Here is a 26,555-nt window from a genome sequence, read left to right as displayed (position 1 = left end):
CCAGCAGAAAAAGAAGAATTTAAGCCTTTTTTCCTTGTTTCACCTGGGACTGATTTTTTCATACAAAAACAAAACCATTAATGAATGAATAATAGAGGGAGGGAAAGAGGGGAAAGGAGAAGAAAAAAAGGATTAAAAAATACAACTTGACTCACATTTTTGCCTGAAAAGAGATGAAAAAGAAGCGTCTTATTCAAGTGCTTAATAATCTTATAAATTTAAAATGTCTCAATTTAATAAGGCTTTTCTTTGTAGGACAGAAGAAATAACTAACCCCAAGGTTGAGAAATTGTGCTGGTTTTATGTCTAGCTGAAAACAAATCCTTTCTTTCCCTACCCCCAGTGCAGGCCTTTCCTCTGCCAAGCACAGTAAGCAAGGCAATTCCCTTTGGAGTTTGTAACCATTTCAGGAGAGGGATGATTCACTGTTTGGACAACAGAGGAGTAGGGGAAGCTGGCCCTGTTCCCCTCCTATTTGACCTCCTTAAAAGGATCTTTTTGAAGCTGTTGATACAGGCTACTAAAATAGCAAGAAGCTATTCTTTATTAAAGTTCAAATGGAGCTGCCAATAGAATGGAGAAAAATTGTTTCCTAAAAACCTGGGGCATAGGTTTTCCACATCCTGAGATAAAAACAATTGCTGTTATTTGTTTCACTATTCATCCTGTGGCTCTGTCAAGGCTTTATACAAATACATGTGAAAGGCCTTTTGAGTGAAGTATTGTCCTGATAGAAACATGCCTGGTAATTGGTGACTGAAATCTCATCACTGCCAGCTGGTTCCTGGAAACACACATACACACATCCATACCCATGTGCGCACATGCACACAAACCCCCAACTCGATGATTCAGCAATTTAATGCTCCTTAAATCTGGCAATGGTCCTCCAGGGCACATCTCTGGGGAAATAAAAGAATATAGGCGGAGGAGTCTGCAGGTCTGCAGTAACTGTGTTTTTGGCACAAATCCCAGGCAGAACCAAACACCAGTGCTAGGCCACTGTGACTGTACAACTTGACTTTTAGATATAGCTCAGACGGCAGCATGTCTGAAAGTGCCAGCAGAGCTTAGAAGGAGACAGTAGGAGGGAGAAGAGTGCAAAGAGAAGGGGATGGCAGGGAAAAAAAGGAAGGAGAAAGAAAATAAAGAAAAAAGGTAATCACAAAAACAAAAACAGAGATGGGGAGGGGAGGGGATGAAGAAGCGAATAGACATTTCCAAAACTCGGGGTCATTTATGATCCCATTTGAATGAGCTCATTCTCGTACACAAATAATTTCTTCCACAAATAATTAGAAAATAATCTATGCAAGTAAATCTGTGCCTTCCAGGTGAAGAGTATGCTAGTAGTGATCTGTATCCTGAAATTTCTAAATTTGAGGTATGTCCTATTAAAAGACAACAGCAAGACCTAGTTAATGTAAGAAGTATCGATTTAAGAAAATGCAAGTTATTTCAACCTCATTAAATCCCCTACAAGTCCTGCACACACACTGGCCGTGGCTGAGTTACCTGTTGACCGGTCCCAATGTGTGCTGCCAGAGCCGGGAGGGGAGAGTAATAGGGGAGACTGTTAGAGAAACACGGCAGGTTACCTCTACCCCGGCAACACACCACCTACTTCTATGTGATACATAACTGATCTTTTAACCGCATCCCCAATAATCAGGCCCTATCTCAATATTTTAAGGCAGTATTCTCCCATAATGCAAACAATCTGATACAGAGTCACAGCACTAAAGTATAAGGCTAAAAAAAATTGTAACATGACTGACTTTAAATATTCACTTCCTATATTTAGACAAAATGTCGGCATGTCTACAAAAAATTTGGAACAGAAAATAAGGTTACTAAAGGTGAAAAAGTCAGAGTCATTTATGATCTCCAAGAGACTAAAGGTGGAGTGAATCGGAAACAACTTTCACACACCGTCTGAAAAGCAGAAGCACTGGGAGCCGCTGTCACGTGTGTTGGAGCCTGTCTCTGACATGAAGAGTCTTTTCAAGGAGACTGAAGCAAGGAACAAAATACGTGAGACTTAGATTTGTCTTAATGAGGAACTTGTATGTGTGTCTTAGTAATAAAGTACGTATTGTGATTGATTACATTTCCACTTTTTCATTGATTCCTGGAAGCTCATAACCAAAGTTTCAAATGGAATACTGTTTTCACTCCTTAAATTATGTGTTAATCTCATTCCTTTCTCTGCATGGTTTTGTTTCCTGACCATGACATTTTTTGGTTTTATTATGAAAGAAGGAAGGACATTGATAATAAATAAGTAAATAGCAGATAGACGGATGATAGATAACTGACCCACACACATGGACACTACAGTTAACGTAAATGCAGAGAACTAATAACAGTGAGAGTGCACACCATGACTCTTGTTACATAACTTATAAAACAGGCACAACCAATGGTCATGGAGTCCTGGAGCACATACAAGGGTGGTAAAACTACAAAGAAATGCAAGCAACTGTGAGCCATAAAAATCACAAGGCTGGTCACCTTTAATTAGAGAGGGAGTGAACAGTAATCAAAGAGGCACATCTCGTATTTCTTTACCTGATTTACTAGCAAGAGGGTATTCCTTTTCTAATAACTCACATATTGATGTTGTTATATTCATATTTTACATTTTTTTCTGCACATGTATACAGACAAATTCTACTAGGATTTCTAAAAGCTAAAAAAATATATTAAAATGAACAGAGTCCAAAGTCTGGACATTATGAATGTTGGAGGGATGGGCTGGAACGCAGTGGAAATTAAAAATATCATAGCACAATTAAATCAACTTAGCCATAAAAAATAGAAAGAATACAAACGACCTTGCAGAATTCATTTTATGATAGTATTTACTGAGGGCCCGCCATGCAGCTGGCACTGCTCCAGGCACCAGAGACACAACAGTGGAGCAGTAAACAAAACAGGTAAAGTCCCTTTTCTCACGAAGCTTGCGGTCTGGAGTGAGGGGTGAAGAGGGAGGAGGAGACCAGTGACAGGGCAGAAAAATAAGGGGACAGCAACATGCATTTCAGAAGGAGAGGACAGCTGATGTAAATATTCCTTAGTGGATTTGGAGTGGGGCGTATCTGAAAGACTGAAAAGCCCCTGTCCTTGGGGCACACAGTGGGAAACTGGGACATAGCGTGAGGTAATGTTAGAGTGGGAGGGGAAAGATTGTGTTGCAGCTTATAAGGGCGGGTTTTTGCACTTGGATTTTGAGTATGATGGGCTTTAAGCAAGGGAATGGTAGGACCTGGTTTATATTTTTCAAAAGTTGTTCTGACTGGTAATGCAACAGATTTTGTGGAGGAAATAGGGCATCAACCTGGAGGCTATTGCCTTAGCTGAGTAGAGACAGAACCGTGGCTTGGATTGGATCGCTAGTAGTGATCACAGTTATGTTTACCCCTTGGCTGAAAAGGGGAAATGGATGAGAGCAGCTTTGCCGGTACAGGGAACTACAGGGTTCCATTACAGCCATGATAAAGGTGGTGGCACAAACTGGACATGCAAGTGAAGATGTCCTGTGGGCACTGGAAGTAAACCTGGAATTCCAGCAGTGGCTACAGTGGGAGATACAGGGAGTCACAGCCCAAGTACTGAACGTAAAGTCTCAGAACTATATACTCTGCTTTCTCTTTGGATCATATAAATCTTTCACCAGTTAAAGTCTCAGAACTAAAAGATAAATGAGGTTAGTGTATAGAGCAAAGTGCCCAAGACAAAGTCCTAGGATACTGCAATACTTAGAAGTTGAACAGAGAAGAGCTAACAAGCAAAACTAAGGAAGAGTAGGCCAAGCCTTTTGGAAATTAAGAAATGCATTGGGCCCTGGCTGGTATGGCTCAGTGGATCGAGCGCTGGCCTGTGGAGCAAGGGGTCGTTGGTTCAATTCCCTGTAATGGCACATGCCTGGGTTGCAGGCCTGGTCCCCAGTAGGGAGTGTACAAGAAGCAAGCACACCTTGATGTTTCTCTCCCTCTCTTTCTCCCTCCCTTCCCCCTCTCTAAAAAAAAATAAATAAAATCTTTAAAAAGGAAGAAATGCATTGGAAATTACATTTTTCAGCTATATAGGCTAAGAGGCATACTCAGGGTGCTCTCCAAGGATTGGAGGCACCAACACCTTGGCCCACCTGAAATCCACTTACTGCACATCATGTGTCTCAGCACAAAGGCTTCTTCGAGATGACCATGAGAATGAGAGGCAAAGAACAACCAAACTGACGGAGCGTTTAGTTTGCAGTAAATTCAGGTTTCTTGGGTAGAAAGTTTATAGTAACATATCCTCCACAGAGTTCTAATTATGAAGTTTTTAAAGACTCTTCCAAGTCAGCCATAAATATCTAACCTCACATCTGGAAGTAGATATTTTTCAAAATTGTTTATGGCAAAGGTATGTGCATAGAAATTTTGCATTCCTTTAAGACCTAGAAAAATGCATAAAGACATGGTCTAGAAAGGTGTGTCAAATTAATGATCATTTGAGCACCCCAAAATACAAGATAACATCATAGCTACTTATACAGAAAAGAGGACTATTTATGTTATGAAAATAAAGGTTGCTAAAATTATTCATAGGCACATTTAAAAGAAACCGTCCCCTTAGGTTTGGTGTTAATGCATGATTGGAAAAGTATGAAATCTAAGTTTGAGTTTGGTGAATAATGAAAGATTTGATTTGATTCCTTTCTTACATTTTCTTAAAATTCAGGAGCTTTAAAAAGTCACCCATTGCCCTTATGAACAATTGAGTTACCTCTTTAAAATCAAACTGGTCCCATCACCATCCTTCAGTTCCCTCTGAGCAACACTGTTCAGCTATGTCTCATCTCCCCTCCCCATCGTAGCACACATGTGCACACATGCCCACCTTTGCAAAGTTCTCAAGAGCCCCTTTTCCATTTACATAAGCCACCCATGTCATCTACTTCCCAGGCTTTAGTGACCCTGGCTCTCGTGACAGTATCAGGATTGGCAGTCTTCACAGTAGAGGCACTTCATCCTCTCACATTCCAATTTTCAAGTGACAAGGACATGATGTTGCTGCTCTGGCTGCTTCCTAATCCTACGTCAAGCCCAACCTTATGAAAAATCTGTAACGCTGAGAAAAACCACAGTCCTTCAGCATAGCTTTAATGCTTGGTCGTTTCGCTAACTAAAACCACAGTAACTAACAAAAGGGTCTCCATTCCTTCCAATTCCTTAAATGTGAATAACATTATCAGCATCATCAACAACATCATCACTGTACCAACGTATTATAGTTTGAGTGACAATTTTACTATATAGAAAATCATGAAGATGAACTCTTCATTGACTACAATTCCTTCCTACTAAGTAACGTATGTATTTTTTGAACAATAAACCAACTTTCTTAGTTTACAAACAGAACATTCTCTAGTGTTTGCCTACATCCCACATTTGTACAGTCGATCACCTTCCCTCTTGGCTGAGACCCCCGGTTACCTTTACTTTCCTTCTGCTCTGTCACGGAGATCAGTGCCTGTGCTGACTCAGTGTAGTTGGGGGCACAGTTTCCCACAGAGCATTTTACAGATGTCATCAGCCAGAAAAATATTTAAAATGGGTGTATTGGGGCCATTGGTTCTAAAACATTAGTAGGAACTATATAGTTCTTAAACCTTTCTCCCTCCAAATTGTGGTGGGAGAGAGAAAGTAAAGGAAAGGCTTTAAAAGAGTTGAATCAACATTCTCTCGGTATTTTCCTTTCTTTAATTCTTTCAGCCTATTCATCACTGTGTTTCACTTTCTTGTATTAAATACTTCTGAGAAAAAAATCTGTGTCTACCACGTTTAAGACAGAGTGTTGAAAGAGGAAAAACACTTAATACAAAACCCCAAACTGTCTTAAGTGAAACAGTACAGAATTTATGTGGTCCTTTCATGGCACCAAAGTCCACTGACAGTTTGGAGCTTAGAAATCTCTTCTGGGAGGTGGTGGGCTGCACCGATGGAGCTGAAATAGGGGGTAGGGAGTAGGTGATGACTCCGCACCAGAGTGTCTCTTGTAGGCTGAGTGACAATGGAACACGTCAAAGACAGGGGAGAAGGAGGTGAGGATTCAACTATAAAAGTCCATCTTGCACAATACTGCCAAAATGAAAGGTGCAGTTTTTCCATCCAAACAGTACTATACAAACTAAGCATGTACCAGTATCAGGAAATATTTCAATGTGCAAATGTGGAATCCTGGCCCCATTCACACCATGGGGCAAGAACCACCTCTGGAAGCTGTGAGAGAGCAGAGGAACTACTCCAGCTCCCCAACAGGGGTGTAGGAGTTCCATTTAATATTCTTGTCTTGTGAAAAAGCGAAGATCCTATTTTTAAATGCACATTTTTAATATTCAATATAATGCTACTCTTTAACAAACTCTTTACTCCCTGCCTCTCTGATGAGGCTTCCCATGGTCTTTAAAGGGATTGTTAACCCAAGAATGGATCACACTCTTTCTGCATGAGCAAGTCAAGAGACACTCCATTAAGCCTTCCAGTATTTAATAGAAAGAGTCATCTCTCACCTCTGAGGAGATGAGCCAGCTGCTCAGTGATGAGCTCGGGAGCCTCCTGCAGAATCTCTTTCACAACGAGGGAGGAGGAAGACTCTCGGAACTCAAGCCCAGCATCACTCTGCTCAACCGGACTGATGACTTTGACCACAGCTGATTCTAAAGTTTTGTCCTCACTGAAAAGCAAATGGAGGAGAGGAAAAGAAGGAGATATGACTTGTTTCCTAACTTTTTGGAGTTATTTCATCTCTTTTCCCACACAAATGACTTCCTCTCCTATAGCCAAAAATATGAGTAAGCACCTATGACTCAGAAGAACCTTATTCTATGTGTTTTCACATTTCACTTTAAGTAATTAACCTCCCCCAAGATTCTTACAGTGCCTCCACACCTTAGCCCTTCTATCCCTTGCTTTGTTGCTGGAAAATTATAATAATAATGGTAATGGCTAACATTTGTTGAGCTTCAAGTATGGATCACACACTATTTTAAATACTTTTAAGATATTGCATTTTATACTATAAAATGGGTTCTATAAAAATTCCCATTTTACAAAGGGAGAGACAGAAGCATGAAGAAATTCAGAAATTTGCCCATGGCCAGAAGGCCTGTACGTAGGCTTGCTCCATGTAAATCCTGACTCCAAACCGTGCACACCAGTCACAATGCTGGAGGAAAGATACTGTGGGTTTACTGACTTCCACAAGCATATTTTTTAGTATGTGAGATAATACTGGCTTTTATCAAAGGCAAGAAGATGTGGATAAAGCTAACTTTATTCTTTCTATGTGTCCAAACCAAAGAAGTAGCAATGAAGGAAATGAAGATCTCAATTTGTTTTTGCTTCATAAACAACCCCAAAGCCAGAGTTCACAACTTCAGTCTCAAAAACAGCAACACATGTCAATTTTAATCAGTAACAAAACTCTTCCTAAGATTTCAAATGGTACACATGTTTCCTAGTTCACTCCTTTGGCTTCTTCAACTGTCTTTATTTAAATATCTACTTGAATTTGTTGGTCTGAAGGTTAACAGATAAATTTAGTAAAGTATATGATCATTCTGAATACTGGTAAATGAAGTCAGCCAAGTAACCTACCGATAATACTCAGCAAGTTATCAGCAACCAACTGACAAATATTAGTCAAAAGAATCTTGTGTGTTTCCAACACCACAGGAGTGAAAGCAGCCCCACACAGGCAAATCACTTTCAAAACTCCATAACTGAGTCAACTGCACACCTGATGTTCCCTAAATATGCTTCTAAAAAAGGTTAAGCAAAACTTAAATACTTGTACCAGTTTTTACTTCATGTATAATAAAGTCAAGGTCCACTGGTCAATGTTATCAATGACTAGAAAATTGGCAAAGTATGCCAAAAAATTAGTATCTAAAACTACTAAATGCTTAACTGTGACTCTTAAGTGGCACTTAGGAAGCTTATGAAAGGGCATCTTTGTGTTGGGTTGTAATGTCCTTGAAGGTAGATAATTTGTCTTATTACTCTTTATATACCTTGAGAATCTTGTCCTAGTTAGCAATTCTTAGGTACTTATTAAAGGAGGCAGAAGACCCAAGTTCTAATCCAAACGCCTCTATTAGCTGCATGTAGTACCTTGGATAAGTCATTTGCAACACTAGATGTCAGGTTTCTTTGTCCATAAAATATGGAGTTCATGAAGATTAAAAAAATCCATCTTGCTCATAATATGAATGATGATCCAATGATCAAATGACTTTCATAGCCCATCTACGTAAATTTCCATTTCACTACTGACATTTCTATCTAATTTTTTTAGCTTTTTAGTTTAATAACACTAAATTTTATTAACACTGAAATAAAATTTCACTTTTATTTAGTGTTCAATTTCCATTCCTCATTATCTGTTTTCAGCATCAATACACAGGGCGATTGCATTGCTCTAACAAACTGTTCAAAGTGGTTTAAAATTACAATTTGGTCAATTTTACAAGAACTTTTCACTGAAAGATGTTATATTTGAAATGCAAAAGTAAAAACAGAGGACCAGCCTAGCTCAGATTTTGCCATAAGAGAAGAAAAAATATTTTCTTTCCTCTGAATGTCCTCTGCCTTTAATACATTTCCCCAAACCACGAAAGTTGTGAACAAGATGATACTCTGCACAGATTTCCTTGAAAGACCAACCCTCCGGCACTCACCTCGCCAGCACGTTGCTGCCAACAAGTGTTACAGACAACTTTCCTTCATCGTTTAGCTGATGCAGATTAATTTCATCTCGGAATATGTGGAATGATTCGGAGATATTCAGCTCTTCTAAAATGAACCTTATCTCTGTGAAGTAGTTGAATTCGGTTCTTGGTATGTTCAGCACTGGCAGACAGAGAACTCCAGGTGGGCTGACCTACCAAGTAAAAAGGTAACAATCTGACAACAGCGGGAGGAAAGAATACAACTAAGTTTTCTCAAGGTGAGTTGCACCAGTAAAGGGAACAAGGCAAAAGCAACCAGAAAGAGCCAACTCTGCCCTGGTAAATGCAGCGAGGTTGTCAAGATCCCTAAACGCACCAAGCCTCTGCCTGGAGATGGACCCACGTTTGTGCTCATTTCTCTGGTTCAAATGTTGCCTTGAGGTACAATTTCACTACATTACTTACCTCTTAAACATAAAAGCAGTTGTAAATGGGGGGAAAAAAGTCCTTTGGCCTCATTAAGTCACTTGACATTCATAACCCACTTGACCTGAACCCACTAGCAGATCATTATCCGCAGGGAAGAGGCCTCTAATATTTTTTTAACTTCTTGTTACTCTACATGAAACTTCTCATGCTTTATTTGAAATATTCTATGTCTCATTTCAACCCCTCTACAACTTAAAAAAGTATGAATGCATTCTCCTTCTCTGGAGAAATAAATGCTCATTCCTTTACGGAAGCAGCAGAAAATTAGAATGACTGACGTAGGACGGGTCAGGGCTGCAGCCACACAGAGAGGCACACAGGCCCCGTCTCCATGGGTGCCTGCCACCCAGCTCCAGCCAACTGTCTGTATGCAAAAAATTTCGGCCCAGGATGGCTGAATTTTTCAGTTACTCAGGAAAAGTTGGAAATCTGGATCTTGAGGTGTTATTTGTAATGTTAAATTATTACAATTAGTTTTTCAAATAAAAATATTATGTAGATTAATGAAAACTCACTCATGAGCCAGATTTTGGCCTACAGATGAATTGTTATGATTTCTGTTGGTTTCTTACATTATTTTTAAAATCCTGTATTAACAAACCTGTTGTTAAAATTGTGGTAATGGGGGAAACAGGAGATGAGTAGGAGTAAAGAGAATTTTAGATTCATAATGATAAACAGGTTTTTCTGCAGGAATTTTGAAAATACAGGGGTTTTTGAGATCCTATGAGTGGAGTGCAACAAACCCTAAATATTGCTGAGAGAATGTGGAGTTTGGTAACACTGGATTTTTATATAAAGTAAATGACCTTTATCTCCCATAAGCATAGTGTTTGTTATGCAGTTTTAACAGCCTTATCATCCATTTCTCTTTCTTCGCACTAAAGTGGCAGAGCATTTGTCTGTTTCGTTCAGTTACATTTGCCAGTGCATAAAGCGGTCTGGGGCAAAGTAGACATTTAATAGGTATTTGCTGAGTAAAATGAATCACCCACTGCTATTATATATGAAGCACAAAGCCACTCCAACAAAATAGTTTTTCTCCAACCTGTCAAACTAATATTAAGTCACAATTGTATCATAATTGTTAGCAATTTGTCCCTGGCAAGTTATTTTTCCTGATTAATTGACAGAGCTATATCTAACTCCTAGTATTGAAACTTGAGTCAAGAGCAGGCAGCTTGAACCTATTCTAACAGGTTAGAGTCAGAAGAACTAAGTTCTAGGCCCAGCCACTGCTGTGTGGTTTTGTAAAAGCCAATTTCTTGTCTGAGCCTCAGTTTTCCCCATCTGTAAAATGGGGCTTACCCATCAGAGTGAAAAACAGTTAAATGGAGTCTTATGTGTGAAGGTACAAATCTCTGTATTTATCCTATGTGTTACTACTCTAAGAGGGAAGAGCCAGTTTTGCAGGAAAAATTAAAATAGACATGTCCCCCTCTGGTGGGGGGTGGGGTCCAGTGAACTAAGAGTAAGGCACAGAAACACAGTGAATCCCCAGTGTGACCCCTTCAGCAATTCATATTTGTCTCCATACTCAGTGGCAAACCTCAGAAGAAGGAGAAAAGAAGCCCCACATTGCTTTATTTTTATCTGTCTCTTTTATCCATCACAACTGCTTTTCAAGACACTGTAGTTATTGCTGATGGTATAATTATTATATACATATTTTAAAAACTATGCCACTATCAGTCTAAAAAAATCAGTCTGGTTCAGGCAATTCTGTGTTCTCAAGACAAGCAATATTTTTTTCTAGGAGTCAAAAATCCACTTAATAAGAACACTATTTATATGCATGTCTAGACACAGGCACATTCATCTCCTCATATCAATTCATCTCTCTTGTACAGGTCAACAAATTTTAAGATAAATTTGCTATAAAGCCCGTATATAGAAACCAGAATACTTGATCCAGCATTTCATTCAGTTTCTGCCCTAAAGCCATTCTTGCCACCACAGCTCATTCTGGAAGACTGGGTTTCATGTGAATTAAATCATTCTAGAACAGCTATGCATAATCTAAGAGTCAAGGATCTAAATGAAATTAGAATAAAACCAACAGATTCCAGAAAATTTAAACTTGTGAGAAATAGGAAATAGAACCAAAATACTCATAATGTGCCTTATTTTGGCTTTAAGATAATTCATTATCATGGGATAGCAAATTTTTACAAAATGGAAATTTTAAAACAACTTTCTGAAAGGCCTTTTTAATTTTTTTTAAGCATATTATATAGGCTTTACGCAGTACAAAGTTTCTCACTCAAGGAAGATCATGATTAGGTGAAAATGGCCTTGTTCTACACAGTCCGGGTTGTAAGGCAAAAACGGAATAGAGATGTGACCTGTAATATCCCTGTTCCTGAAAATGTCAGCCAGTGAGCACTGGGCTTCCTGTGGCGTCCATGCGGGTTATTCCACACCCAGGTCCCTACCCCCAAGGGCATGGCTATGCAGCAGGGATGCTACAGGGAGACAGGGAATTCTGACCCTTACTTGTGGTAGTTCTCTGAATTCTCATCCCACTGAGCATATAGTGTTAAAAACTTTCATTTTTAATTTGAAAACATTGGTCTCATTGAAATAGTGTTGTATGAAGAGAATCAGGAGCAAATAATGAGGACAATGCCTAACGTATAGTAGGTGGTCAGCAAGTATTTTTGATGAATGGAACAATAAACCAGAACATGAAATTTAAGTTAACAGGTTCCTTATAGTCCCCAAAAGCACTTGTTCTAAAAAGTTACATCATAATTCAAATTAAAAAGCATACTCTTCTTTTTCCTCACCTTGTCCAGAAAGTAAGCATATGTGAAGGCAGAAATGAGAGAATCCAAGTCACACGATTTATGTCCAATAACCACGTGGACCTTCTCCAAGCGTTTGCTTCGATTCTGAAACAAATTTTTAATAAATTACAACTTAATGTACAGTAGATCGATATAAAGAGAACATTTTCCAAAATTTTTAAAAAGCATGTCTTAGTCACATTCATACATGACTGCAGAAAATAATAAATTTATCACGGTGCTTTTATATGAAGACATAAAATTGCACAACCTGTTTAATATTCAGAAATGCTGATTCACATTTTAGTAAATTGTCAGGAACAGAAAATCATTGGTTCCGAGTCTCAGGAGCGTCCTGGGTAAATCCTGAAACTGGCTCCCACACACTGAGGGCAAAGAGAGACCAAAGAAAGAAGTGAGCACTCTCGCTTGGCAGATGACAGTTTAATGAGCAAGGGAACTTAAAAAGCTTGTTCTGAGGACTTCCGCCAAGATGGAAGCGAAGGTGGAAGCAATGTACCTTCTCACACAACCAAGTTTAAAAACAACAAAGTTTTAGCAATAAAAACGCAGCCAAACCACAGAAAATTGAACTATACAGAAATCTAACAACACCGAACCCTTCAGCCAAACCGGTAAGAGGGGCAGAGCCAGCAGCAGAGCGGATCGGACAGGAAAGATCCACTGGACCCACCCGGCACGAGACCCAGGTGCGCCGGCAGCCGTGGGCGGATCCCAGGTGTGGAGTAGCAACGGGCAGACCCACTGAGGGCGCAAGGCGGTGGACTCACTAAGGGCTGACCATGGTCACACATTTGCACGCAGACAAACCGGTGAAGGAGCGAGTGGTGAGACGGACCGCACAGGCCCCAGTGGCAGGAAGCAGCAGAGGGGACCGCCATTATCCCTCTCTGACCCCGCCCCCACATGCAGCGTCACAAACCAGCGACCAGGTTGGCCGTACCCTGGTGAACAACTAAGGCTCCACTCCTCGTATGTAACAGGCACAAACAGATCAAAACATGGCTCAAGAACAACTCAGAGCCCCAGAGCCAATAAATCTAAGCGATGAAGAAATAGCCAAACTTTCACATGCACAGTTCAAAACACTGATGATCAGGATGCTCACGGAACTGGTTGATTTTTTTAGTCACAAATTAGAGGAACATATGAAGGCTAAACTAATTGAAAAGAAGGGAAATGCACAGAAACCAATAGTGATGGAAAGGAAACTGGGACTGAAATCAAAGGAGTGGACCAGAAAGAGGAAAAAAATGACCAAACAGAAAAGGATGAAGAAACAAGAATTCAAACAAATGAGGAGAGGCTTAGGAACCTCCAGGACATCTTTAAACATTCCAACATCTAAATTATAGGGGTACCAGAAGGGGAAGAGGAACAGCCACCAGTGGAAAACTTATTTGAACAAATAATAAAGGAGAATTTCCCCAATCTGGCAAAGCAAATAGACTTCCAGGAAATCCAGGAAGCTCAGAGAGTCCCAAAGAAGTTGGACCCAAAAAGGAACACACCAAAGCACATCATAATTACATTAGCCAAAATTAAAATGGAGAGAATTCTAGAAGCAGCAAGAGATAAGGGGACAGTCACCTACAAAGGAGTTCCCATCAGGCTGTCAGCTGATTTCTCAAAAGACACCTTACAGCTAAGAAGGGGCTGGAAAGAAGTATTCCAAGTCATGAAATCCAAAGACCTACAACCAAGATTGATCTATTTAGCAAAGCTTTCATTTAGAATGGAAGGACAGATAAAGTGCTTCTCAGATAAGATCAAATTCAAGGAGTTCATCATCACCAAGCCTTTACTATATGAAATGTTAAAGGGACTTACCTAAGAAAACGAAGATAAAAAAGATGAACAGTGAAAGGACAGCAAACTCACAGTTATTAAGTACCACACCTAAAACAAAAGCAAACTAATAGGACAGCTAGATCAGGAGCAGAACCATAGAAATGAAGATCTCATGGAGGGTTATCAACAGGGAAGTGGGAGAAGGAGAAGGGGGGAGAAGGTACAGAAAATAAGTAGCATAGATGGTAGGTAGAAAATAGGGAGGGGGGAGGCAAGAATAGTAGGGGAAATATAGAATCTAAAGAACTTGAGATACGTGGTCATAAACTAAAGGGGGGGAATGGTGGGGGAGGGGGTGTGCAGGGTGGAGGGGAATGAAGGGGGAAATAGAACAACTGTAATGGCATAATCAATAAAATATATTTAAATTAAAAAAAACAAAGCTTGTTCTGTGGCCATGAGGCAAACAGAGCTGTGCTCCCTCCTGCCAGAATCTTAGTAGTTTACACAGAGGCCTTACTGGGTTCAGTCATGTATGGTCTCAGTAAGAACATTATCTTGAGAGTGAGACCTTGAAAAAAGTTCCCACCAGGAGAACAGCGGGCAGAACATAGATTTTGGGGCTGGGAGAGGCCACGAGGGGCCTCCAGCTGCCTGGGTTTAGCTCACAGGCCAGTTGGTTGTTATGTCCTCTTGATGGCTTCCTCCAACCAGAGTGTGGTTTTGTTAAGATCATTCACAATCTAACTCATATGAACTATAACCTGAGTTATAATTTTTTTAGTAAAAGATTATTTTGGTCTAAAGAGCAGTTCCATCATATTTTACATCATTTTTCTTATATGAAATGTTCTAAAGTTGACAAAATGCCCTTTTTTCACATGTCCCTGGCATATGACACAAACTGGTAGGCGTTTATTTTTTAGGCCACATTTTGGGTGATAGGATATGTCCTCTCTGCATTACATGCTATAATTTAGCAAATGAAAGTTGTAACACTTTTCCTTCCTCTAGAGAAAGGAATATGATTGGTATCATCGCTCTAAAGATACAGATCCATTACTAGTAAAGAGTGTTATGTGATGACCTCTGGAAAAGAGGGCATACTGTTGTCTTTCCTGGTAACTCAGTGTTACTCGAAGTTCATTAAAATCAGCATGACTGCCTTTTGAAACAACGGGTTTGAAATGCCAAACAACCATTTCTAGAAACTTCCACAACAAAACTGTCCGATAACAATAACTGTCACCTACATGGACATCTTTATAGTATGTCAGAGATGAGAAATACATATACTTCCCTCGCTTACATCCTTTAACTTCTTTTTCTAGGACTGGCTATGAAAACAACTCAATTGTAATACTGCTCAAGAAGGTAATTAAAAAGCTACACTGCTCAGGACTCTTTCAATAAAAACAACTTACTCCCTTATCTACAGAACAAGATGAAGCATTATTCCACAATTTACTAAGCACTTAACACATGAATCTACAAGTTTGTTAGCATTTGTATTGAACTGCTGGTGCCTGAGTTGGAAAAGAGTTATTAAACAACCAGGTTGTGACCCAAGGAACCCAAGGAACATAATGAAGTCTTGAAGGGGGCTGAGTTAAGAGTCTACAAATACAGAGAATAACAGTGGGGTCAACATTACAGGTGAGTCCTGCAATATGTAACATTGCTAAATTAAAACACACATATATTTTAAAATGCATTGAGGTACAGATCTTAAGTAAAACATGATTTAAAAGTAATGGTATAAACTCTCTGAAGATAATCACAATTTTCTCTCCCCATCACCACCAACTGTAGTTCCCATATTTTCCTTCCCGGCTTCCTTCCCTTAACCTCACAAATTCAGAGCTGGGCATTTGGCTGAGGCCCCTTTGAGGGTCCTAATCTAGGCCCAGTCTCCACTCTCAAGGCTGGACTGTTTCCCCTGTGCAAGACTGTCAGCTGTTCTAGAGACACTTACAGAAATGTACGTAAGTGGAATTATACTCCATTACAATACAAACAAATGCATTAGGAAATCATATTACTGTAGAAGGCTGTTCTTCCGAGAAGCTCCAAGGTCTAAGTAGACATTACCTCATTGCTCCTCCCCGATCTTGTAAGGCAGACAGAAGATTAACAACACTTTTTATAGGTCAGTAGCATCTGTGATGTGGCCAAGATTGTTCCCAGAACTCATGACCCAGTTCAGTGAGCCTGTCTCCTCTGCCCCGCACCGACCACTCTACAGTGCTGTAATGACTTCAGAATCTACAAAGTGAATGAGCATGGGGGCCGAAGGAAAAAAGGGGGTGTTAAATGTGCATTCTAAGTACAGCAAGGCTTCAGATGTTTATACTATCAAGACTGCCTCAAAGCTGAGCTTATCTGCTTTCTTGTCTAGGTTTGATGATTCATAGGCACAGCTCTGGGTTCAACACTCTACATACATAAAAGGAGACCTGGGAGGCATAAGAAGACTCACGTGTCAATTCACTTCCAAGCACAAACCCATTACTACTTAGAAAAAGAGAGGAGTTAAACAGAATTATAAACCCAACGCATGTTGGGTTTGTAATAATTTGTATAATTCTTACAATTCAGGAAGCTTCTGAGAATATGATTTGTTCCTTTTCCATTTAAAGAGAAAAAAGCACTTATCACCTTGTAGGCCAGGCTGTAGAAGATCCTGGTGCAAAACTCTGAGTGTTCTTGTTGGTCCCCTGTGCCTGTCTTCTCAAGTTCTCTGCTTTTTCTTCTGACTTCCCTTCTTCCCAAGCCTCAAGTTCCCTCCTCATCATAGCCTCTTCCAGTGCCATTTGCTCCTGTCTGCCATGGGCAGTCAATGCCCCAGTTCCCATGCTCCAGCGCTCTCTCTTACCACCCACCTCTATCAAAATTACCGCGCTGGTGCCCATCTACCTGTTTCCCCAATGGCAATTCCAATGGAGCAAGTCCATGCCAATGAGCACCCCTGGGTTAATGAGTTCCCCACCAAGGTAATGTAACTTCATTCTAAAGAGACCTTCCAGGGATTACACCACAATCCAAAAAATGACTGGAAATTTCAAGCAGACTGAGACTGTTAGATGGAAAGGACCTCACGACTAGAAAGTACCTTTTTCACTGTCTGCCAATAAGCCTGAAAAGTGATAGGCTCGACTTAAAAAGTCTCAGATGTCTCTAAAATGTCTGATTCCTACCAAAACCACTGATAAGATATAATTAGAGTGTGGCACTAGGTAGATATGACAGCAACCATGCTCAGGCTGACTCCTGGCTGCTTGGAGGAATAAGAGATGGCATTAGTTGCGTGAACTCACCTAGTAGATAAGCTCAAGTAATGTGCAAGATTTGGCTCTTCACATTGGGGGTCAAGAAACAGAGAATGAAACAGAGACCCACTTTCAAGCTTCCTACCAAAAATGACATTGGCAGTGGAATAGAGCAAGCACAGGGGTCCAGTCAAGGTGAAAACATCTGGGGACTGATTACAAGTGTCCAGGAAAGGTAATGGAGTCCTTATGATGCCTGGTTTACTCTGCGGCAATGGCCCTACCTGCAGAAGTAGCGGTAAAGCTGGTCAGTGGAACCCAGAGGAGATTTCTGACCCTCAACAGGTGGTCTCCAGTTACAGAGGAGACTCTGCACCTCTCACAGCAGGTATGTGGGCTACTCCACACAGTCACAGACTCACAGGCGTTCAGCCTTAATATCTGTGCCCCTGGATACAGTTCACCTTGGGGTGTGGATTATTCACAAACAGAAAAATCATGTCCAAGTGGAACTGACATATTGAAAAGCCTGTTGATTCAATGTACTGCCATCCAACTAATAAAAACCTGTTTGTGTCAGGCACAGTATTAAGCCCCAGGGATACAGTAGTGAACCAAACAGACACAAATCTTTATTACACTTGTATTTTATTGCAAGGGGATTGGAACCAAATAATTAGATAATGATAAATGGAGGAGGTGGGGTGTGCTGGGATGAGGTATACTTGGGAAGGTGATGTCAAAGTAAAGATCTGAATGAAGGAGCGGGAGTTATAGGTATCTCAGGCCAAGGCCATAGCAGGTGCAAAGGCCCCGAGGAGAGCAGGCCCAGCATGTTCAACTAGTAACTACTTCCTAGTGTCACATTTTCCAAATGTGACTTTGTAAACTCCCAGCCAGGAGTAAATAAATCTGGGCAGTGAATGCTCATTCTCTAGTATACAAGCACACCAAGAATCAGAGGAGATTAATCACTAATGCCTAAACACTGTGCTGTACAAACCAAAACATAACGGAATCCTGATAGTGGGTTGAAATAGATACTATACTGCTTTGTCATCTACATTTTCAAGTAGATGGACAGAATCTTTCATGGTCAAAGTATAAAATAAATATATGGAACACACCAGTATTCCAGATCGCAAGTTTAATATGCTTTCAAAGTCTAATCCTGTATATTACTAAAATGAGACTTCTTAATGAAGTTCACTTCCTATCTCTTTTTAAAAGCCAGAAAAATGCCTAACATTCTAATCCAACAGCCCATTAAAGGCAGCTGCAAGTGTCAGGTAAAAGCACTTTGAAACGCACCATGGAAAACAGAATTGATTAGAAAGAGGGCTTCCAAACTGGAGAGCATTACGCTGAGTGAAATAAGCCAGGCAGTGAAAGACAAATACCTTATGATCTCACCTATAATTGAAACCTAATCTACAAAACAAATAAGCAAGCAAAATAGAACCAGAGACGTTGAAATAAAGAACAAACTGACAGTAACCAGAGGGGAGGTGGGAGAGGGATAATGGGGGAAAATAGGAGAAGTTCTATAAAAGAACATGTATAAAGGACACATGGATAAAGCCAAAGAGTGTAGATACAAGGGTGAGACGTGGGGATGAGTGAGGATGGAGCTGTGTGAGGGGGAGACTAGGGACAACTGTACTTGACCAACAATAACAAAAAGAAAGAAGGCTTCCAGCTGCTGCTGAAAGCTTAGGATCTTCCACCAGCTTTTCCATACCTCACCCTCTGAGAAACAAAGCTCCTCCCACTTACAACTTTCCACACCCAAAATCCCACAGTAAACCTTTAGTCAATAAGTCCTTGCAATACAGCTATACTACAATTGCCCCACACCCATCCTCTCTAAACCTCTTTTCTTAAAAACCTTATGAAATTTTTTTCAAAAATAAGTAATTGAAACTAATTTTGTATTCAAAACGTTGTAGACAAAACCCACAGAAGTTGGAGAGTATCCTTTCTCACACACTGAAGCAGAGCACATTTCTTAGGCCCTATCCTTAACTAGCAAATGAAGAAAAAAGAGAAAAAGAAATCTCTTGACTTGATTGAATGGTATCTCCAAAGAAACGGTTGGCATTGAGCTAGCACTCCCTTGACTTAATAACACCAAGTCAATGAGGGGTCTTCCTTCCTGGAGGCTGGCTGTGCATGGAACAGAAAACAGGCCGGCTCCCCACCAGGAGACCCCATGTACCTGGGGCTGCCACGAATCTAGGTAAGAAGACTCGGGGGGTTGGCAGGAGGAAACCTAACATGCTGTTCATGTCCCTGAAGGTCCTGACTCCACCAGGAAAACCATGTAGGAGGGGATGCATAAGGGGCCACAGTCGAATGAGCAGCAAGGACTATGGGAGCTGTGGAAATGCCCAGAGCAACCAGGACCCCCAAAGGCAGGGACAAAATCCCTCTGACCACCTCTGTAGACATGGATGAAGTCACATCCTTTGTTCATTTGGTAAACAAACCAGGTGTTTCTTGGTATTGGCCCTGGGTTTAAGATGGTTTCTAGAATTCCTGACCTCCTGAAATTCTCATAGTGTTATCATTACAGGGAGAAAGGTTGGGACCCAGAGAGAGAGAATACTGGAGGGAATAACATGGCATCAGCCAACGTTAAAAGAAGCAAAGAAAAAAATGTGTATTACTTGGGGGCAGGGTCTCCAGAGCACAGGGATTTCCCCACCAATTGAAACCTTTGTATTTCATTCTTTATTTTTCTTTATTTCTCCAGGAAGAAAATAAATACATGCCATTATAAAAAGTCAGACACAACAAAATTAATAAAACAAACATAACTACTTGGTTAACATATTGTTAATTATTTCATATTTTTATTTATGCACATATATTAACACACGTACTTTACAAAAATGAGCTGCTTCTATTCCCACTGTTTAGAAAGTTCTTTTTTTTCTCTTAACAATACACTGTACTTCTTTTCCCATGACCAAAACTACTTCATTCTCTCAGGCTTAATAGTAGCTCTTATGTGGATACATCTGTGTGTACTGTGGGGTGGGAGCTGGGCGGTGTGGATGGGGTGCAGAAGTGTGTGTATACAGAATTCTGGAATCAGCATAAGTGCTTTCTTCTTTTTTTTCAATCTCCATGATATTGACAAATAGCCTACTGGCTACCTAGTCCAGTTCCATTCTAATGGTTAATTAGTAAACAATAAAAAGTGACCTGGAGGCCACTTAAAGAGCTGTACCTCGGGTCATGTTTAAAAGCAAAAACATTGACCAGAACCTACAAATTTAGGACATAGAAATTTTATATTTAATTTTCTCATAAATGTCCTAATCTATTTGGTGGCCTACTGGATGAATATAACCCATCAAATCAGGAAAAAAACAAAGCTTACAATGGTAAGACTCAGATGATTTTGAGGTAATTTAATTGTCTCACCGATAAAACTAAACTTAATCAATTCAGACAAGTAATATTGCCTGTACCCTTTTCCCTCACTGCCCTCCCATCCAACCCCAATCATGCTTTCCCTCAGCCTTCTCTTGGCCACACTGGAGAATGCCCTTTTTTTTCGATCTCTCATTTGGGGAAAATGTGGGACAGGAGAGTCTGAGCAAATTCAGCTGTAAATAGCTCAGATCATGTGCACCTGTACCTTTTCCTATGTCATCAAATGCAAGAGGCCACTGTGGGTAGACAATGGGGGAACCAAAAACTAAGCCCAAGTACTTCCAAAGGCCCTTCTTGGATAGGCAGTCTGGGTCCCCAGTTCCCTCAAAGTCAGGTTCCTTTTAGGTGGAGTATTTGACATTGACTCAATCACTCTTTTGCCTGTACAGCTGCATCGATCTTTCTGCAACCAATTTGTTGCCCACCTTGAAAACAGTGTTTTTGAAAGGAGTGGTATATGTAGTTGATGTACACCTTCTGGATCACAATAACGATTTGGGCCAGAATGTTGTTTGACTCACAAACTTAATTTTTTAAAACATTCTTTTTCTAACAGTGACCTCGATATTTTCTAACAAGTTTTTGGGAGCAGCACCATTATTTTCTCTCCACAGCTTCAAATATAAAGGATGGCCCTCCCAAATCCTTGCCTTTTCTGAAGAGCCCTTATAAGAACTATCCTTCATAGACTCCTAACATATGTAATTGTTCCAGCCATTCCACTGTGGGGGGAAATGTGTCCACACATTTATTACCAACTGGCTAGGGCAGCTCTTCAATCTCCCATTTTGGAACTGCTTCCTTCCAGCTTGTGTAGATGTCCCATCCCAGAAGTTCGTGCTTTATGGTCTTTATAGTCCCTCAAACTCTCCCTTTTCAAACTCGAGCTATAGCCTTTTTCATCTAGCTTCCTACGAACGTGCACCCAGGTCCACAAGGCTCTCCTCTGCCTCTTCTGATGGTCTGCTGTCTGTGCCTCTTCACTGCACTTGCCATGGACTGAATGGCGTGCCACCAAGATTCATGTCAAAGCCCTAATTCCCAATGTGATGGCATCTGGAGATGGGATCTGTGGGGAATCATTAGGTTGAGATGAAGTCATAATGGTGGGACCCTCAAGACATGATTCGTGCTTAGTAAGAAGACACACCTGACAGCTTGCATTCTCTCTGCCTCTCCCTCTCTCTTTCTGCCATGTGAGATCTTTGGAGAAGGAGGCTGTCTCTCAGCCAGAAAGAAAGCTCTTACTGGAACCCAGGGATGTTGGCACCCTAATCTTGAACTCAGCCTCTAGAACTATAGGAAATAAATTTCTGTTGTTAAGCCACTCAAGTCTACACTATTTTGTTATGGTAGCTCAAGCTAAGACAGACCTCCAGGTTGGAGTCATTCCAAAATTCAAAACTACTAGGAGATAACTGAACTTTCAGGAAAGCTTAGAAGAGTTTTTTACTAAGTGATTGATATGAAAGGCCATATAAGAGGTTTAAAAACCAAATGAGAAAAAACATCCCTTATACACATAGAAACTTACACCCATGCCACCTCAGGTTTATACATTAATCATTTTATGAAACAATGTATGTTCATCATAAAACATTTAGAAAGTAGAAACTCACAAAGAAAAAACTCAGGATCCAAAGTTAATGATTATGCATATTTAATGTATTCCTTCCAACTTTTTCTATGCTTTTATGTGTTCTCTTTTGTAATACTCCTATTATTTATTACACGTATTATTTTATAACCTCTTTTTAAACAACTTTCCAAGTATTCTCCCAAAATTCTAAAATATAAATGTTGTGATAGCCAAGGGTGAATGTGTTTGCTTTTGTAACTCAAGTTACCAGCCTATTGCTCTGCACACAGTAGGTGCTTAACAAGTATTGAAAAAATAAATTGGACTTCCGGTCAAGATGGTGGCATAAACAGACATGGTTCACAACCTCCCAAAACTACATCAAAATTACAACTAACATATAGAACAACCATCACAGATCCATCAGAAATTGAGTTGAATGTAAGTCTGACAACTATGGAATTAAAGAAACCACATCTGTCCAGACTAGCAGGAGGGGTGTAGATGTGGAACAGGCTACATCCATGTGTGGTGGATAAAAATCTGGGAGGGATATTTTGGGAGCAAGGAGTCTCAGCCTCACACCAGGACCCCAGGCCCAGGGTTCCAGTGCCAGGAAGAAAAGTCCCCAGAACTTCCAGATGCAAAAACCAGTGGGGACTCAGTTGGAGGAATAAAATTCTGGAGCCCCAAGCAGTTCCTCTTAAAGAACCCACTAGTGGACTCATCTACTCAGACTCATTCCCTCTGAGCTCCAGCACCAGGGTAGCAGCTTGAAAAGCACCAATGGCATAAAAGGATAAACTGAAGTGTCTGGCATCTAGGTAAGCAGAGGCAATTTTCCCTTTTCTGAACCCTCCCTCAACAGAGCCACTGAACTGGTAAGCTATTGCCATATTTGAGACTCCATTAATCTGGCTAACACTCTTTGACCAACCCTGGAGATCCCCTGAAATGCCGACCCACCCAACTTATGGGCCCACTGAAGTTACTTTTCTATAAGAATGGCTTATCTAGGCTCATGCTTCACAACTTCCTAAATCCTCTCAAACAAGCAACTTCCAGCCTCAGTGAGCTCCAGGCCCAGCATTAGCAGCAGCCAGCCTAGATTCACAGCTTGGATTTGCCTGGGAATCTACAAGCCCAGCACAAGTCGCAGTCATCTCAGACTGCTTTATAGTTCAGGCAGGGTTACCCCAGGCAAAACACAAGTGGGGGCTGACCTTCACTTGTGGCACCTGGGAAACCCCAGAGCCTGTGCATTCAGTGGGCAGCTACATACCACCTTGCAGCACGACCACCCTGCCCTTGCACAGCTGATCCTCCATGGCGAGCAGAAGGTGGTGGTCAGTGGTCACAGCCAATCCTTGCAGCTGACTGGCCTGGGTAAATCCCTACCATTGATCTGACAACAGCAACCAAGGCTCAACTATAAGAGGACAGTGAACTCAACCCACACAAAGGTTGCACCTCGAGTACCCTAAGGGATAGAATAGGCTGTGCTACTGGACCCTACAGGACACCCATTACATTAGGCCATGCTACCAAACATACAGCCTAAGCAGCTCTTCCTGAAACATAGAAACAAACACAGTGAGGCTGCCAAAATGAGGAGAAAAAGAAATATAGCTGAAATGAAAGAACAGATCAAATCTCCAGAAAAAGAGCTAAATGAAATGGAGATGAGCAATCTATCAGATGCAGAGTTCAAAACACTGGTTATAAGGATGCTCAAGGAACTTAGTGAGGACCTCAACAGCATAAAAAAGATCCAGTCAGAAACAAAGGATATGCTAATTGAAATAAAGCACAATTTACAGGGAAACAACAGTAGAGTGGATGAAGCTGAGAAGCAAATCAATGATTTGGATCACAAGGAAGCAAAAAACAACCAAGCAGAACAACAAGAAGAAAAAAAGAATACAAAAAAAAAAATGAGGATAGTGTAAGCAGCCTCTGGGACACCTTCAAGAGGTCCAACATTTGCATCATAGTGTTGCCAGAAGGAGAAGACAAAAAGCAAGAAATAGGAAATTAATTTGAAAAAAATAATGAAAGAAAACTTCCTTAATCTGGTGAAGAAAATAGACATGTAAGTCCAGGAAGCACAGAGAGTGCCAAATAAGGTAGATGCAGAGGCTGACTCCAAGACACATCATAATTAAAATGCCGAAGTTTAAATATAAAGAGACAATCTTAAAGACAGAAAGAGAAAAGAGTTACCTACAGTGGAGTTCCCATAAGACTGTCAGCTGATTTCTCACCAGAATCTTTGCAGGATAGAAGGAATTAGCAAGAAATATTAAAAGTCACGAAGAGCAAGAACCTACAGCCAAGATTGATCTACCCATAAAACTATCATTTAGAATCGAAGGGCAGATAAAGAGCTTACCAGATAAGAGAAAAGCAAAGGATTTCATCATCAGCAAAGCATTATTATATGAAATGTTAAAAGGACTAACTTAAAAAGATCAAACTATGAACAATAAAATGGCAAGAAATACATATCTGTTAACAATTGAATCTAAAAAAACAAACTGAGCAAACAAGAATAGAGAGAGAATCATGGAAACAGAGAATGTTTTGATGGTTGCCGGATGGGAGCAGGGTGTGGAGGACTGGATAAAGAGGTGAGGGGATTAGGAAGTACAAATAGTAGATAGAGAATATTCATGGGATGTAAAGTACAGTATAGGAGTAGCCAAAGAACTTATATGCTTGACCCATGGGCATGAACAATGGTGGGACAATTGCTTGAGGAAGTGGGAGGTTCTGGGTGGAGGGGGTAAAGGCAGAAAAATCAGGACAACTGTAATAGCATAATCAATAAAATATAATTTTAAAAAGAAAAATCTATAATTATAAAATTTAATGGATATTCTTTAATGTGGATTATTAAAATTTATGTAGTCAACTTCTTATTGTTCCAGATAGCTTAATTTTTTTAAAGATTTTATTTGTTTATTTATCTTTAGATGAGAAGGAGAGAGGGAGAGAAACATCAATGTATGGTTGCCTTTCGTGCATCCCCTGCTGGGCACTGGCCTGCAGGGAACCGGTCTGCAACCCAGGAATATGCCCTGACTGGGAATCGAACTGTGATCCTCTGGTTCGCAGGCCTGTGCTCAATCCACTGAGCTACACCAGCCAGGGCTAGATAGCTTAATTTTTTATTAAATGAGACTACAGTAAATTTTGGAAGATAATTACTGTGCTGATCCCTTGTTAATTCTTCCATATCAACTCCTGCATTTTACATTTCTGAGTCAAAGAATGTACATATTTTGATGCTCACCAAAAAGGTTGTATAAAGTTACATTTTTTTACCTACAGAAATACCTGGTTTTTGACCCTTCAACTGTGTTTAAGTATTATCATTTTGGTAGGTAATGTTAATTTATATTTATTATGATTATGAGTGCTTTAGGTCATTTTTGTCATTGGGACATTAAACATTATTGTCTTCATATTGAAAGTTTTCGTGAATTTTTCTCTGCATATCTTTTAGGATGTTTGTCCTACTCTCCTTAATTGAGAAGCTATTACAATATTACTACATTTTCAACTCTGATAACATATTACTTTGTTCTTTGGCCATGGGCATCTCTGGAACAACTTGTTCGATAAGTTGCATTGTGTATGCAATTAGCATGCATTATTTAAGATGACATCATTTCAAGTGCTAAAGGGCAATGGTACACTCTGTACAATCTTTTTCTCAGTCTACCTACTCTGCTTTCTGAAAATGTTGCCATAATCCACATCAGACTCCACTGTAGGATAGCTGTGGAAACAGTTATGGTCTATCTCTTCACTGGAATGCCTGTGCTCCTCCATTCTATAATTAGCTTCAGGTAAAAATGATAATGCAACTTAGAATTAAATGTAAGGTATTAAATGTGTCATTATTAAATGTCTTTAAAAGTAGTGAAGTTTTGGTAAGGCAACAGCACCAAAAAATGATTAAAGACAAAGAATAGAGTGGGAGATAATATTTGCATAATATTTTCACCATCTTGCCATTAAAAAGGCAATATTCCTAACACTTGAGGAATTCCTACACACTGATTTTTAAAAAATGGAATAATTGGTAAAGAATGTGAATAGGCAATTAACAGAAGAAGTAATGAATATATGAAAAGAAACTCAACCTTATTAGTAGTCATGAAAATGCAAATTAGACTAACAATAAACTGTCTTTTTTTTTTTTTTGCCTATCAGATTGGAAAAAAATTAAGAGTGTTAATGCTCACTGCTGGCTAAGCTGTAGGCAGCAGTAAGGAACAGTGTAATAACTAGATGGGTAGCTAAACTTATGGGCATAACTCTGTAAGTCATATAAGTTATAACCACTATGCTACACGCTTGAAGATAATCTCACACGGAAAGTCAGATGTAATTGAAAAAATTTTTTAAATTTTAAGTAAAAAATTACATCCATTGTTAAATGTGGA

The 26,555-nt window shown here is 40.0% G+C and overlaps 1 protein-coding gene across 1 annotated transcript in view; it reads right to left on the bottom strand.

Annotated features, from left to right (window-relative positions):
- The window catches only part of PRUNE2 (prune homolog 2 with BCH domain), a 244,680-nt gene that overhangs the window by 175,018 nt on the left and 43,107 nt on the right, over positions 1 to 26,555 (bottom strand). The window contains exons 2-4 of the mRNA XM_053656368.1: positions 11,998 to 12,102; positions 8,729 to 8,931; positions 6,560 to 6,723 (exon numbers count right to left, since the gene is read on the bottom strand). Of these exons, the coding sequence (XP_053512343.1) occupies positions 6,560 to 6,723; positions 8,729 to 8,931; positions 11,998 to 12,102 (472 nt within the window). The remainder of the gene's footprint in view (positions 1 to 6,559; positions 6,724 to 8,728; positions 8,932 to 11,997; positions 12,103 to 26,555) is intronic.

Source organism: Artibeus jamaicensis, unplaced genomic scaffold (assembly GCF_021234435.1).
Source record: "Artibeus jamaicensis isolate MK-2021 breed Jamaican fruit bat unplaced genomic scaffold, CSHL_Jam_final scaffold_1964, whole genome shotgun sequence".
NCBI lineage: Eukaryota > Metazoa > Chordata > Mammalia > Chiroptera > Phyllostomidae > Artibeus > Artibeus jamaicensis.
Note: the sequence above shows the minus strand (reverse complement) of the source record. Positions and strands in the feature narration are given on the sequence as shown.